We start from the raw sequence: 11,791 nt of genomic DNA, 5'->3' as shown, positions 1-11,791 counted from the left end.
GCCTTGGTCTTCCCCTTCTGGGGAGCCCGGAGCGGGTGAGCGCCTAAACTAGTGCCGCGGCTCCCCCTCTATTTTGTAGAGGTGGGGCTGCGGCATGGGGCCAGTGGTGGGCCCCTCGTCTGCTGACGTGTCCTGGCTTATTGTAAATAGTAGTTGTAGTTAGATTAGTTAGATTTAGTCAGTTAGTAAGGGAAGAAAAAAAAAACCGAAGCGGAGGACAGCAGTCGGCGCCGGAGTGCCACCTCCGCGGGCATCTATCCGTCGCCTAAAATCAAGCCCATCGTATTATATATAAGTATATATAGATGTGCAATGCAGCCGGACAAACTGCGAACAGTAGTACCCATAGATTATACACTTAATATATTTGTAGTACCCTTTTCAGTTCCTCCCTGCACTTATTTCACCCATGGCCTGAGTGGCAGGGAGCTTCTGCCCGGGCAGTGGGGTTCACCTCGAGGCCCGTTCCGTGCCACCGTAAGGGAGCACGACGACCCTTTTTGATATGCATCGGTTGTTCTAAGAAAGAAAACTATTTTAATTCAAAATCATATTATTCAATTTGGATGCTATTAGCCATTCTAATTTTATTGATATTGATGATTCTGATGCACACACTTTACGCTGAACAAAAAAGAAAAATCCATTTGACATGTTGGTTGTTGACAGCTGACACTTGAAAATTTCAATCTACCCGATGATTGATTGCTCGGTTGTTATTTGATAATTCCCGTGCTGTCTAAGTCGAGTTGTGAAAAGGGTTTTGTAATGAGAACGCTAGTAATTTTTTTACATTTCAGTTAGCAATTACTCAGTACAAAATTCGACACTCAAAATGTATTCATAATTCTTTGTGAGTTGTGCTTGTTGTGAAAATGTCAAGCCATGACGAGCACGAACAGTTCATTTTTCGTCCACAACAACATTTGGATGCTAAATGGCTCAATCCTGACTTACAGGAGGCCTTACACAATCCAGATTCCCTTTCTGCTTTATTTAATATTCTTTTACAAGACAGAGAAATATATTTCAATGCCGGAAGCGGCCTCGTAAACGGTGCTGGTATTACTGCTAAACTTGGGGATAGTGGAAAATACTACTGCGGCCTAAGGGTAAATAATATGCTCTCTGAAGATATTGCACTAATTATGAAGTATAAATGTCTAGGCTACATAACCGTTTAGAACGAAAATCTCGGAGTTGGGATTTCAATACCACGGGAGCTTCCACCCCACACTGAATACCATTTACGCTAGAATATAATGGACTGTTTGAACCATAATAAAAAAAGACATAACTTTAAATGTTGCACATGAAAATGAAAGATGGGCAGTAATACAAGTGCTTGGCAGGGTCCCCATGACAGTAATTGATATGAAAAGGGAACTAATGCACTATTTTCCTGGACTGTAAAGCAACATATTTATCTAAATAATAATACTTTCTTATAATTTATTATTTGTATACTAAGTAATTACCATTAATGGTATTTGACCATCACCCCAAAAAATTGTAACTAGCTTTAATTTAACCTTTAAAATGAGGAAACCTGTCACGACTATGTATATTGGTGCTAGGTAAAATTCTTTGAACTCCTGGCCTAATAGTGGGTAGCAGCACAGAGAAGTACACTTTTTTAGAGAAATTACTATAATGAAGGAAGGAGGCACCCCTTAGTTTTTTTTTTGGTTAGTTTACCTTAACGACTTAGTTTTAAATTGAATTAAATGTTTAGTAAATCTAATTTATTCAAACCAAATTGTGCCAAAATTTGAAGATCAAAGCCAAGAACTAAGTAATGTATATAATGACATGTGTGTATTCTTTTTCTAAGTTATGTATAATATAAAACATTTTTTAAAAGTGCTCTATATCTAGATCTTTTTGAGATAATTCTATATTTTTTTTAGATATTAACCTGTACTTGTTGTGATGGTCTTTGTGGTCCCCACTCTGGATGTGCTTGTGTTCCATGCACTGCACTATCTGTTGAAGAAGAGCATAGAATATCTATCCTGACAAAATATGTGAATCCGCCAACATCACTTCAAATAATAGATGATCTCAAATGGAAACAAGATCCAGGTTAGTGTATTATATAGATTGTTAAATGAATGACTGTGAAACCATTGAAATGCAAAATACGACAAATCAAAAATTTTAAAATCTCTTTTCATTCTATGAAAAGGTATTTAGCTGCATATGTCACGACAGATTTTTATTGATTTACCAAAGTTTCCTTTAGCAAGATGAAATGATTTCTTATGCATGATTTGATACTCTTATTGTTTAGTTTTGTTTTTACCTTATCGTTTTTATATGTTTGTTATTTGTCTTAAAATGGAATCAAGTAATATCAATAGGTCTAATTTAAATTGGTCATATAAGTATTAGTAAAAATAGGTAACTTAGATTTTAAATATGGAAATATAATAAATAGAGTCAGCAACAGACCAAATTAAAATTCAATAACTACAATTACAATAAAAAGGTTTTGTGTAATACAAATACTACATGATGAACTAGCTGAAAATTTTCTTAATTAGCATTGTATAATATTAATTGTCTTTATATAATTTAATTCTTACAAATACAAATCTATTTTAAAATGCAACTAAGTGCATGTTCAATCTATTTGTCATTTTTTTAGAGACTAAAATGACATATAAACAAAACTTATTCTGGTAATCCTTTTTCTTACTAGATTACTTTTCTCAATTGCTAATTAACATCATTGAATTTGAATTTTGTTTTCTTCGAATTTAAAAACTCTTTATTTCAATTTAAATATTGATTTGCAGGACCAGAATGCCTTCTAAGTTTAATGGAGTCATTGATTTTTGAGCAAAGATTTAGAGCCATCAACACTGCTGTCAGCTGTCCATTAGTTTCAGAAATCCGTCATCTCATCGTCTTGTGCAACAGACATCTTGTGGCAGTTATAAGGTATAGTTTGATCGAACAAACGGTCACTTAAAAATTACGAACCCTAAGAAATGTTTCATAATGTTAATAGTTTTTAAAGTTTCATGTAATTCTTAAATTTTCTTCAGGGATCAAAGTCACAGAAAAGAAGTTAAAAAAGCGAATTTAGAGAAGAAACCTCCACATGGTGTAAGCAATAGAGCACTAAGCAATGTTGTAAATGCACTTAACAACCCCATAGATGCAAGCGCAGAAAGTCAAGAAGAAATTGAGGAGCCCACTGATGATTCAGAAAGGTGATGAACATATATCTCCAACAATGAATGAAACCTAACCAATGCTTGAATTTAAGTAAAATATAAACTTATTGGTTACAGTACTCTCGGCTTGGCACGGGTTGGTGCTCGTGCAGCGTTACGCTTAGCTTTGTCGCTGGTACGTCGTGCGTGGCGCTGTGGAGAAGATGCAGATGTTTGCTCAGCTTTGCTGAAAGATGCGTTGGATGCAGTGCGGGCTTTACCTGATGCTGCGCTATATGCCGGTACAGGGACCCCACAGCAAGCGCCAAGATCGCAGAAAATATGGGCGGAAGTTGTAGATAGCGCTGCTCAGTTCCTACATCAGGTTGTGACAGGGTATGTCATGTAAATTTCCATTCTTCTTCTTCTTCTTCCAGTGCCTCTTCAATCCTGAAGGTTGGCCGTTAGCTTTCTATATTCGTTTTTATCTGCAGCCAGCCGGAACAGCTGTTCGACGGAGGCAATACCGGTCCACTCCCGGATATTCCGGAGCCATGATTTCTTTCTTCGCCCAGCACGTCTCTTTCCGTCCACTTTGCCCATAATTATCAGCTGGAGCAGCATGTATCGATCTATCAATATCTATCAATAAATTTATCAATAAATAAATATATATCAATAAATTTATATTATATGTATCAATAAATTTCCATTAACTTAAGAAAATAAGCATAGATAAATACATAGATAGATACATAGAAGATAGATAAGCAATGACTACATGGTAGTAAGTGATCATCAATGCTTATGGACATCATGGGAGGTGTTCAGCTAATCACTGCCGACTGCGAAGGCATCTGTATTTTTGTTTATTGTTACACTATTGTTTCGTTTGTGTATGTCATTGCTAAAAGTCAGAAAAATCGTAGACTACCTAATTCTAAATGTGTAATCCTGAACACAGTAAAGTGAATACTCCTGCCAAACTCAAGGCGAGAGATTGATCTCTCGAAGACAGTACAAAAACAGGCTTAACCTACTAGGGAATGGAAACTTTGAATATGCGGTGCTTAATCTTTTGATTATTACAAAACCATTTCTACTTTCTACTGTCTACTTTAACCATACTTTAGATTACTTTGAATATCATTTTCACGGAGACCACAATTTACCCATACATTTTCTATAATTTTTTTCAGTGAAGTGGGTTGTAATGTACCTGTTGGTGATTGGCGTATATCATTATGTGTGTGGGTTGAGTTGTGTGCGAGACGTGCCGAACTGCCAGCACTACTGAAAGCAGCTGATGTTCTAGTCACTTTACCTCCTAAGCAAAAACGACAGCCTGCCAATCACAGGTTAGAAACACACTGTTTGTTGCATAAATATTTATAGTGAATAAGATAAGACAATTATGATTTAAAATCACAGATATTTGACATTCGATGTCGAGAATTGTTGCCACAAACTGTTCATAAGTTTCAACGAAAACCTGTCTTTATACTATAAATGATGAGATGGGTGAACAAGTTTGTTTTTTCTGAGTTTTAATTGGTTATCGGCGCTCTTACGTATATCACAAAATACCTACCCGTTTAACCCACTATATACTCTATTCATTTACCTACATATATCCTACCCATAACTAGAGTAATGAATGTGATTATGTCTCCGATCGTAATTGACCTTTCATTTCCAGAATTACTCTAGAAGAATGTACAGCGCCCTTGGGGCCTTTTCTCAGACGTATGGCAAAAGTCGCAGCGCCTAACCCCATGGTCAACAATGAACCTTCAACAGAAACAAATCCCACTGAAGTATTTTTAAAGTAAGATTCAAAGAAATATACTAGTCAGAATTCTAGCACACCAATCACTTATTTGTCTTCTATTTATATTTTAAAAAAGAGTTTATGTGTTTAGTTCATTCTAATGAGTAGCTATGCTTAATTAAACTTTGGAAATCTAAAATAAACTGCAAGGTAACAAAGTAAGATTAGAACTAGATTATAATTTACAGAGAGCTGAATATTCCAAGCGGCGATGGTTTGATGAGTGTAAGAAAAGCGGGTATTGCGTTACTGTGTCATTTAGATAGACTCGGGGCACCCCTACTACCACCATTAAAAGGATTCGTAACGGTAATTATGATTTCGATAACTCGTCACTTTTTCGTTCCAAATCTTAATAAACACTTATTTTGGATATTATATTTCAGTGTACAGAATCCGCCCAAGAAGTGATCTCAGTAGGATTAGGCCCTATACAACTAGGTTCACTTAGAATACAGCAAATATCCTGTGCAGAAAAATTAGCATTACTTTTGACTCAAGACGGAGTTGTATACACACTGCCCTATGATACTATGACACCACAGTTGGTTCCAGGTATTAAACATATGTTTTTCAAATTTTATTATTTATTTAAAGATGCTTCTTAGGTTTGTTACGAATCTTTATCATAAACAACCATTTGGTTGATAATAATCGATGATCGAAAGTTTGCCGTCACTTTTGTCTCCGCCCAAATAGAGACAAAAATGAAGACTTCCTTATGACATTTATTTATTTTTGGGGAAATTGCCCCTTTATTCACCTAAAAAAAAAATATATATAATAATTAATTGATTCTTTTTTTCTTCCAAAATTCACAATAACACAGTAGACAAGTCTTGAAATGTTTAAAAAAAAGAAAATACATTCTTGAATTAAAAAGAACTAAAACTAATTTCTCTTATGCAATATCAGCATTAATTAAGACATAGAAAAATAAGTTTATCATTTTAAAACTATTGCAACCATTTAATTTCACTATTGTAACCATTTGAGGTTCAGAGTCCACACGTATTAGACATATAGTTTAGTCTTACATTAATCTTAGGACCACAAAGGGTTACAAAAAAAGTAACAGAAACAGAAATCAACTTCAATAATTTACAAATTCATTAGCATGCTATGTACATGCTATCTTACTATAACTTGTAATTTCTAACTAGTGGTCCCGCAGTAGTCGAAATTCGACTGTAATGAGGTTAAATTATAAGTTTGAACATTATTAAGGTTCTATTGTCAAAGAATATTATACTTCTTTATTCACAGATCTCGCCAAGTCCAAAATAGACAAATAAATATTAATAAAGACAAACAATATTTAATCTATTCTCAATTTGACCACGGAATTTAAGCAATAAGAAAAGTTTGACAATAAACAAATAGTATGCATGCGTGTTTGTGTCAAATACATAGTAGTGTGTGTAATTTTTTTATTTATTTTATTGATTTAATGTATTTGTAGATGCAGTTGTAGTATTTCTGCTTATAATTTTTTCTATTTTATTCTATTTTATCTAATTTCTAATTTATGCATAATTTAAAAAGATATTAACATTCTGCACTCTCTCACACTCTATATTCTGTATAAGTGTGGGAAATTTCATACTTTTCCGTCCGCGCAATTTTCGTAAAAATGGATACAAAGTTTTGCTTCACGTATTAATATACATACTAGCGACCCGGCCTCGCTTCGCTTCGGAAACTGTAATTTATTATTGATTTCTCCACTATTTAATGGATGTTATTATACATTTATTTATTCCATTCAATACAAAGTCAGTCTTACAGTTTTCACCAAAACGCCTATATGTTTTCACCAAAACATATAAAACTGCCTCTTCAATCACTCTTACCTATTAAAAAAACCGCATCAAAATCCGTTGCGTAGTTTTAAAGTTTTAAGCATACATAGAGATGTAGGGACAGAGAAAGCGACTTTGTTTTATACTATGTAGTGATTATAGATTTTATCTACATTTCAATCAGGTTTGGAAAATAAGAGTATATGTCAAGTGGCATGTCACTCCGCCGGACGACACTTCTTGTGCTGCTCGTCGTGCGGCGGCGTGTGGTCCTGGGGTGTCGGCGAGGACGGCCGGCTCGGACACGGCGATACCGCTAATAGGGATGCGCCCTCTGCAATACATCACCTCGCACATCACGAAGTGACGCGCGTCACTGCCGGTGTGGCCTGCAGGTTCAATAACCTTTTGTTAACTTCCTTCATTAGTGTGATCTGTCTAATTTAACTATTATAATTTAAACAGTAGTTTTTAGAAAGCAAAAATATGAAATAAAAAATCAGTGAGGACACAAGGTCCAGTGACATGTCCATTTCAATCAATCCATCGTAGATTTGAGGCGCTCTTCTTTTAAGTTTTTTTTGTAGTCATTTGGTTGTGATCAATTAGATATTTACTAACATTATTTAGGCGAGATTCGAATATGTCACGGTAGGTTTGGGTTTACACATTGTGGATGTGGACTTCCCCTATAACTTTTTTATGGCATAGTCGTGGTAAATTTTCAAAAGTTTGCTCATTGCATGGTCTGTGTAAAGTCATTCGGGATATTCAATGGTCGGTAGAATTATAGCCGCCATTTTTACACGCTATAATTGCCCATGGACTCATTGGGATAGACTAGATCATTTGCGTGTTATGTATTTACCAATAATAATATTATAGTTTCATTTTTACTGGTTCATTATATGCGACTTCAAAGTCGAAAAATTGTTAATTTATTGTTTTTTGTGATCAGCGCTGTTATAACATCGCGTGGCGCTTTGTATACGTGGGGTCGTGGACCTCACGGCCGTCTCGGTCACGGCACTATTGAAAATTGTCTCACTCCACAACCCGTGTCCTTTAACGCGCATAACATTGAACGCATTATAGACGTGTCTTTAGGTAAGTTGCAACTAATGTAGTTTTGCAGAAACCCAGTAATGTATAATTAGAATAATATTAATATTTTACTGACGGTATGACGTCTTGTGAGTCCGCACGGGTAGGTACCACCACCCTACCTATTTCTGTCGTGAAGCAGTAATGCGTTTCGGTTTGAAGGACGGGGCAGCCGTTGTACTGTTAGACCCTAGAACTCATGTCTATGAGCTCCGGTAACTACTTAATAACAGGTGGGCCGTCAGCTCGTCCACTCATCTAAGCAATAAAAAAAAAGATATTGTTTATGTAAAAAGTAACCAGACAAAAAAAAATTGCTTCACCTGTCTTCTTCATGCGTCTAAGACGATTGGTTATAGTCCATCGTTTATTTTTCCAGGTTGGGGTGACAGCCTCACATTGTGTTGTACATGGGAGGGGGCAGTGCAAGGATTTGGCGACAATGAAGGCGGTGCTCCTAGAACCATAGCATCACTTTCGGTATTAAGGATCACAAGGGTATATACTGGAGAGCATTTCCACGCTGTTCTGACTGACAAGTAAGAATTTCATCATTAATACACTCGAATTTATTTGAATTAGAAATCAATTTGTTAATGTTTCACAGTGGTCAAGTTTATACATGGGGAAAAGGCGATAATTACCGTCTAGGACACGGCAACCTGGAAAACGTTAAGCTCCCAAAAGTAATGGAAGCTTTTCAAGGTAAGAACTGCTACAGTTAACATAGCTATATAACAGTGTTACGCTGGTAAGAGTAACGCCACCTATTGCCGAATAGTCGAACGAATATAGAAAGATCTAATAGCACTCAGAATGCTCGAGAATTACAACGCCATCAATAGATATCAACCATCTTTGGTAGTTTCCGCTATCTGACTATTGTGTGGAATATTCTCGATAATTCTAGGGATGTGGTATCGGCTGTAAAAGCGTTGTAGAGATGGCACGCAGTCAATCAGTAATCGGAACTACTCGAAGCGAAACAGCAAACGGATCACCTGAAGTGAAGCGGAACAAGTTAATTGAGAGTTTTAAAGTGTTTGTTGAGTGTTTTAAGTGTTCTAAGTGTTGAATACAGTTTTTGTTGTACTTTGGTGAAATTTTATTCATCCCGAACCTCATCGCGTAACAATAGCAATATTACATTCATGATTAAAAATTTTCAACTACATTTTTCACTTTAGGTATACGTATAATAGACGTGTCATTGGGATTATGTCACGGAGTAGCTCTGACGTCAGAGGGCGCCGTGTACGCTTGGGGCACGCACGAACGAGCGCAAATCGTGCGACCTGTACCGCAATTACTACAAGTACTCAGTCCTTCGTTTAAAGCGAATGGTAAATAATATTACATTCTTCCTTCACTATTCAATATATTTATTCTTCTATGGAATGCGCTCTCACTCAAAATAAGGTCGGCCACTACACGTCAAGCGTTTAAGACGAGGGTTCGAGAACTGTTTCTCAGAGAGTTAGCAGAGTTATCTAATTGATAACATTTATTTATGTATATTTATGTAGATGTATTTATTTAAGTACGAGTATTTGTATCTATAAACATACATATTGTTATATACATATGTATATAATATGTTTAACTACTTAATATTACTATAACACTACACTTACCAAGGTAAGCGCTCCCCTAAGGTAGACTGTCAGAGAATGCCTATGGCATTAAGTCCGCCTTTATACTGTCAAGTATATAAAGCTATAAATAAATAAATAAATAAATATGTAAAAGTTCAATATTGAGTTACTATTATAAATATCAGGGAATAACAAAATAATGATTAATGGTTGTCAGTTTACATTACTGAATAATGTAGTTCACACATTTTGATTTTAGGAATTAGCGGTGGTCCAAATCATATATTCGTATGGAGTGAAGAAAATCCCAGAGACTTACCATCGTCTATGCCTTTCGTGATAGATTTGTCAGATGGGACCTTTAAGTGAGTACATCAAATACAAAGATAAACAAATAATGAGTAAAAAAATTATAATTTTTAATTCGTTCCAGATTTTTAGAAAGACTTCTAAGATTAGTTGTGGAACAAAGTACATCAGGTGATCCAAAAGAGAATGAATGCTTAGCGGTAGCGTGTTTGAATCTACTGAGGTTGCAGGTGAGTGATGTGATCATAAATAAATATGCATACTAGTATTTTCTTCGGTTTTCGCGAACCCTATACATAATTAAAAGTACTGTTACTCTGTATGTGTGACACAAGCTAAAAACTGAACTATTTTTTTTTGCTGATAGCCTAATTTTTGTGTTTTGTAAGTTCTGATCATCTTGTGAAATGATGATTCTGAAATTTAAAAAAATAACATATTACTTTATACTGATGGTAGGACCTCTTGTGAGTCCGCACGGGTAGGTACCACCACCTATTTCTGCCGTGAAGCAGTAATGTATTTCGGGGTTGAAGGGTGAGGCAGCCGTTCTAACTATACTGAGACCTTAGAACTGATATCTCAAAGCGGGTGGCGGCATTTACGTTGTAGATGTCTATGGGCTCCAGTAACCATTTAACACCAGTGGGCTGTAAGCTCGTCCACACATCTAAGCAATAAATAAAAATTCATCCGTCTTTAATCGTTTAAATATTATGGTGTGTTGATAGGTTCATGCGTGGCAATACTCCCGAGGTATAGATTCGGTGGAGAGCGAGACAGAGAGTAGATCGTGGTGCGGCGGCGTGCACAGCGCACTGGTGTCGCTGGCGGAGGGGCGCGCGGGTCCTGTAGCCGCGGTGGCGGCGCGGCGCGCGCTGGCCGCGTCGTGGCCGCTGCTGCTGCCCACGCCTCAAGTTCGGGCACATCATCTCATTTCCTTATTGCCTCAAGGTTAAGGAAGAAACGTTATATTGATTTAGTTACGCATTTTATTTGATTTCGTTTGATTTTATTGATAACTAGCCGTACTCGCCCCCTTCGCTAGGCATTTAAAATTAACATTATTACCTTTTTATTGTCATTATTATTAAGGAACCCAACACTCATATAAATATTAGCCTATCCATTAATTACATGTATTTTCTACATGGATACCAAGTTTCAAGTCAATCGGATGCATGGTTCAGTAATTATAATGGAACATCCGTAAAAACCACTGTAGCTTTATCTATTAGTATAGATAACTGGAACGCTGATATTTACGAATAAAACTAAGTTTTATGACTAGCTGGCGACACAGATGTACTTTTTTTTAAACCTATTCTAGTAACCTCGAGGAGATATTTTAGATTCACCGAGCTGATAGGTGAGCTCTCGGGGCTCAAACCTGACTTCAGATATACGGAGTATGGGCTCTAATGCTGACGGCTATCTATTACATTCCATATAAACAAAATCGGGAAAAATATAATAATATCACATGTTCGGCTGTTCATTAAAATTTCACGATACTATAAATTATCGCAGAAAGTTCTTCAAAAAGGGCATGCCTGCCCGAAGGAATATTTAGGAAACCTAGGTGCCTAATATAAAAGAATTTTCGAGATCCTGTGTCCCGAAAAGTGTTAATTGTCGGTAATCCTGTATACTCCAAAATCTGCCATTAAAAATTTAGTATCGATTTAAATTAATTTCAAGGAAAAGAGGGTAGAATTTAATGTGGACCTATTAGACTGCGCATATAGTCGTACGTTCCTGCTTAGGGATATAATCATGGCTGCTGTTTTATTGTAATATCTCACACGTCCCGAGATCTTTTTTTTGCCTATGCTGATAGCCTTAGACTTTCTGGTTCGCCTTAACGTGTAGATGAGCTCACGAGGCTCAAACCGGGAGTGTTGCTAACACTGGTCCTAGGCAGAGCAGTGCTTCGCAGAATCTGCCACCGGATCGGAAACGCAACCCACTGACAAGATCCGGCGA

The 11,791-nt window shown here is 36.5% G+C and overlaps 1 protein-coding gene across 2 annotated transcripts in view; it reads left to right on the top strand.

Annotated features, from left to right (window-relative positions):
- Positions 1 to 691: 691 nt before the first annotated feature.
- LOC101735945 (probable E3 ubiquitin-protein ligase HERC2) overlaps positions 692 to 11,791 on the top strand; it is a 73,837-nt gene continuing 62,737 nt past the window's right edge. The window contains exons 1-17 of one of the 2 annotated variants that reach the window (XM_038015651.2): positions 692 to 1,112; positions 1,911 to 2,085; positions 2,802 to 2,946; positions 3,054 to 3,221; positions 3,303 to 3,560; positions 4,364 to 4,522; positions 4,864 to 4,992; positions 5,184 to 5,304; positions 5,382 to 5,550; positions 6,982 to 7,192; positions 7,756 to 7,904; positions 8,281 to 8,440; positions 8,509 to 8,606; positions 9,089 to 9,244; positions 9,756 to 9,861; positions 9,930 to 10,035; positions 10,537 to 10,759. In XM_038015651.2, coding sequence (XP_037871579.1) covers positions 876 to 1,112; positions 1,911 to 2,085; positions 2,802 to 2,946; positions 3,054 to 3,221; positions 3,303 to 3,560; positions 4,364 to 4,522; positions 4,864 to 4,992; positions 5,184 to 5,304; positions 5,382 to 5,550; positions 6,982 to 7,192; positions 7,756 to 7,904; positions 8,281 to 8,440; positions 8,509 to 8,606; positions 9,089 to 9,244; positions 9,756 to 9,861; positions 9,930 to 10,035; positions 10,537 to 10,759 — 2,770 coding nt within the window. In that variant the 5' untranslated portion in view covers positions 692 to 875. The remainder of the gene's footprint in view (positions 1,113 to 1,910; positions 2,086 to 2,801; positions 2,947 to 3,053; positions 3,222 to 3,302; positions 3,561 to 4,363; positions 4,523 to 4,863; positions 4,993 to 5,183; positions 5,305 to 5,381; positions 5,551 to 6,981; positions 7,193 to 7,755; positions 7,905 to 8,280; positions 8,441 to 8,508; positions 8,607 to 9,088; positions 9,245 to 9,755; positions 9,862 to 9,929; positions 10,036 to 10,536; positions 10,760 to 11,791) is intronic. The other variant, XM_062672441.1, reaches the window with a different exon arrangement.

This window comes from Bombyx mori, chromosome 15, assembly GCF_030269925.1.
Source record: "Bombyx mori chromosome 15, ASM3026992v2".
NCBI classification, from domain to species: Eukaryota; Metazoa; Arthropoda; class Insecta; order Lepidoptera; family Bombycidae; genus Bombyx; species Bombyx mori.
Note: the sequence above shows the minus strand (reverse complement) of the source record. Positions and strands in the feature narration are given on the sequence as shown.